Here is a 3754-nt window from a genome sequence, read left to right as displayed (position 1 = left end):
AGAACGTTCATTACGGCCGTCTCTGGGGAGAGGCTTGAGCTCATCACGTGGCGAGTGTTTAGCACGTGGACTCTTCCTGTTCCCAGCTATCACCCTGGGCTTCATTAATCGAGTCAAGGAGATGGGGCGATGCCGTTTCCGCACTAAAGGAGGAAGTTTCAGGTGTTGGCCCCGAGCCTCTCCCCTCCAGTCCTGAGTGACTGGGGAGCCGGTATCAGAATACTTCCTAAGTTCCCTGCTTCCTAAATCGAGGGGCTCCTACACCCAAGACAGACCCCATTGCTTACGGGGTGCTCAGACGACACGGCTGCCGGCTGGGGGACTGACTCTGGGGTGCTGTGCACGGGACAAGCTCCTGAGGAGCTGGGCTTTCGGGGGTGGGGCCCAGGCTCGCTCAGGGTTTGCTCAGGGCCTTGGGTCTGAGACGGAGCCTATTTCACGTCACGCGCTTTCATTGTTAAAGACCAGTTAGTATAAATCCCAGGCCACCAGGTTCAAATTTTGCAAGACAGGGCTTCTGACCACAGGCATTCTGGGAGATGGCCAGGGGGCCTTCCCGACGGGATCTATGTACTGGGGGGACCCGATAAGGCTCCAAATTTGGGTGAAATCATGATGGGAAGGATAGGTGATAAGCTCACACCTGCATAGTCCTTCCCTTACTACCTAACGAAGTCAAGGCGTAGGAGTGACTGGTTTTAGGACAGGAGCTAACAGGCTACTCCCAATTCACGAGTACTTTTAGAAACAAACAGTAAAACTCTTAGGTCATTGTTTCGGATAACATGTGTCCCTAGGTAAAGCGAATGTGGGAGTTCAGCGCTTACCTCCCTTTGTGCTTTTCAGTGAGTCATGTAAGACTAATTCTGAAAGAAAAAACAGCTTTGAAAAAGCCCACCCAGGAAAGAGAGCCAGTAGCTGAACTAAGTATGGAAATGCCTGACTTACCAGCTCTTCGCACAGGAAACGGCAACAGTCAACATTACATACCACAAAATTCACATCTTAAATATCGATGCAAATTAAACAACATTCAGGAAGTAGAAGTCTATGTACTCACCAGAAACAGAAACCTCAAAGCAATATGCTAAATACATTCACGACAATAAACGTATAAAGTTTTCTTCCAAAGACAGGCCACTACTCACCAAGAGTTCAGAAGTTCCCAGTTTGTCTAGTTCCAAAGACTGAATGCGGGAAACATGGACCCCCATTTCCCTGTGGATTCCAGAACATTCTATGCAGGTCAGAATACCCAAGTTGGTTGAAAGCCAGGTGGGTTCTGTGGAGAGGATTGTGAAGACAGTGAACAAAGTATCTAATTGTAGTGTGCCAACTACAGAGGATGCTAAAACAACAGCGGTAAAACGTGAAAGAATTATGGGGGAAGATTTAAATGGAAGAAATAGATGCTTGCATTTGGCCGAGGGCCTATGATAAAAACCAATAGCTTGCTAGAGAGCAAAAAGTGTAATAAAACACGTTTTTAAAAAATTTCCTTTCAATACTGGATTGAAAACCACATGTTCTTTATTCTTGTGAAGCGTGGGAAAGACTTCCATGAGCCTCAGGACACACCTGTAGGCCTGGTGGGGGCGCTCCCTCTGCACCAGCACCTCCCCGACAGGGACGGCTGCAGACCTGAAGTCCAGCACAGGGACAGGCTCTGCAGCAAGCATGTCAAACTCACCGCCCGCGGGCCGCAGGTGGCCCACAATGAATATTTTTGTGCCCAGTCAATATAACGGTATATAAGAAACATTTTAATGAAAATTTTATAACTTAATTTTTATAATATCCTGTTATACATCATTGGTAATACTGAACTACAATGTTCACTAATTACTGATGACTATAATCGTGTTGCATTCATTTCCCTTATACGCCTTACGCGCAGGCGCACCACTTCTCTCCACTAACACTAGCAGCGACTATTTTAGCAGCCAATGGCCAAGTCGTTAGTCTTGGACTGACTTGTTGGGTGTGCGCAACAGGAAATATTTCGCTTTCAGAGAACAAGAAAAATAGGTTTATTTGCATTAAGCTTATAATTTGTGCAGTTATTCAGTGCCTGGTAAGTTAATGTTCAAGAAAAAATATTTTTATTAAAATGTTGTATTATTTTATGTTAACGATGACTCATTTATTTCACTCCTTTGTATTCAACATGTCTTTATCGAAATATATCTATGTTTCTATGAAAATTGAAGCTTTTGGTTTTTTGTGGCCACATACACTTAAACCGTGTTTATTTGGCCCGTGTTAGCCTTGGAGTTGACATGTCTGCTCTACAGGCATCTTTAAGTCCGAGTCACAACTCCCATGAGCCCATCATCTCGGTGTGGGCCTGTCCACATGTGCCTGTGGGTAAGAGCTTAGGCTCTCAGAGACCTTAGGCCTCTGTTTCTACAACCGAAAGACTCCAGAACAGCAGGAACACATATTTCTATTACCCGAACCTGCAGGGTCCTCCCTGTGGGCCAGCTTCCTTTCCATGGGTCAGTACCCAGGCATCTACACTCCTCTGCCATGTCCTCCCCAGTGAGTGCCTACCCCACACATCACGGGAGTGGCAGGAAACGAGTCGTGTCTCCGAGGGGCCTATGCCATGTCGGACAGAGAAGCCCATTTTCACAGGTAAAACATCATGGGTTGAAATGTTTACGAGCTACAGGTTTGCACCCATGTTCTGACCCCTCCTAGATGTGTGACCTTAGGCAAGTCACTTGCCCTCTAAGCCCCCCATTTCCTCCTCTGTAAGATGAGGATAATATTAGCATCTTGCTCACAGAACTTCTGTGAAGATTCAATAAGATACTATAAGCAAAACAACTAGCAGGGTCCTTATGAAGCACTGAATAACAGTGAGCTACTGTCACCTTCTAGGTAACACAGATGCTATTTGGAAATAGAAGTTTCCAGGTGATACGGAGGTTGGGAGGCTTCACTAGGCAGGAGGAAAAGTGATGTACCACTTGTCAGCCCCATCTACACTATTTCACTAAGTCTTTGTAAGAACTGGGGTTTATGATCCCATTTTTAGGATGAGGAACCTGAAAGTCAGAATAGTAAAGGGATTTGGCGTGAGGCTGTCCAGGCTGTGAGGGGCAGGCTGGCGATCCAAAGCCGGGATGATGGACTCCAGGTCCAGTGCTCCTCCATGCTGCCCTTGGTGCCATTTAACTGGACCTCACTAGGAAAGGTAGCATTCTGGCTGGGGACCATGCAGGGAGAGCAGGCGGGAGCTTTCTAGGTACAGCAAACAGCCCGGTCACTCACGCTGGGAACCCGTGTTGGGTGTGTCCGTAAGGAAGCAAGGGTTTTAGATTCCTGGCTCAGGCATCTTCCACAGGAAGAGAAAAGGCGTTTAACAAGCCAGCTCTGCTTTGGGGACACCGACCTGAGGAGCCGCAGTCGCAGCAGACGTCGTTGCCAGGCAGCCGCTGGACGTCCTCGATGATGGCTTTGGTCAGGTCTTCCAGGCTGTTCTCGCCCGCGCTCTGCTCTCCGCGGAAGGCCATGGTCAGGGCCTCCTCTTTGCTGTTTGTCAGCACTGATATCCACCTGTAGTCAGAACAGGGGAAGGAGACACTGTTTTCTCCTTACACTGCAGCCAATCTGGTTTCACCAAGGAACACCAAGAGACACCGCTCCCCGCTAACAATCAAGTAGGAAGAAAAGGAAAGGAATTAAACCTAAAGGAAAGAGAATGAAAGAATGGAAAGCAGCGAGTCAGAGAGAACGGCAGATGAGA

The 3754-nt window shown here is 47.5% G+C and overlaps 1 protein-coding gene across 1 annotated transcript in view; it reads right to left on the bottom strand.

Moving 5' to 3' along the window:
• Positions 1-1097: 1097 nt before the first annotated feature.
• LOC102437888 (arf-GAP with SH3 domain, ANK repeat and PH domain-containing protein 1-like) overlaps positions 1098-3754 on the bottom strand; it is a gene marked incomplete at its 5' end in the record, with an annotated part of 6339 nt that continues 3682 nt past the window's right edge. The window contains 2 exons of the mRNA XM_023749261.1: positions 1098-1282; positions 3401-3564. Coding sequence (XP_023605029.1) covers positions 1098-1282; positions 3401-3564 — 349 coding nt within the window. The remainder of the gene's footprint in view (positions 1283-3400; positions 3565-3754) is intronic.

The sequence above is a fragment of the Myotis lucifugus genome, unplaced genomic scaffold, assembly GCF_000147115.1.
Source record: "Myotis lucifugus unplaced genomic scaffold, Myoluc2.0 scaffold_4717, whole genome shotgun sequence".
Taxonomy (NCBI): domain Eukaryota; kingdom Metazoa; phylum Chordata; class Mammalia; order Chiroptera; family Vespertilionidae; genus Myotis; species Myotis lucifugus.
This window is presented reverse-complemented; position numbering and strand designations above follow the sequence as displayed.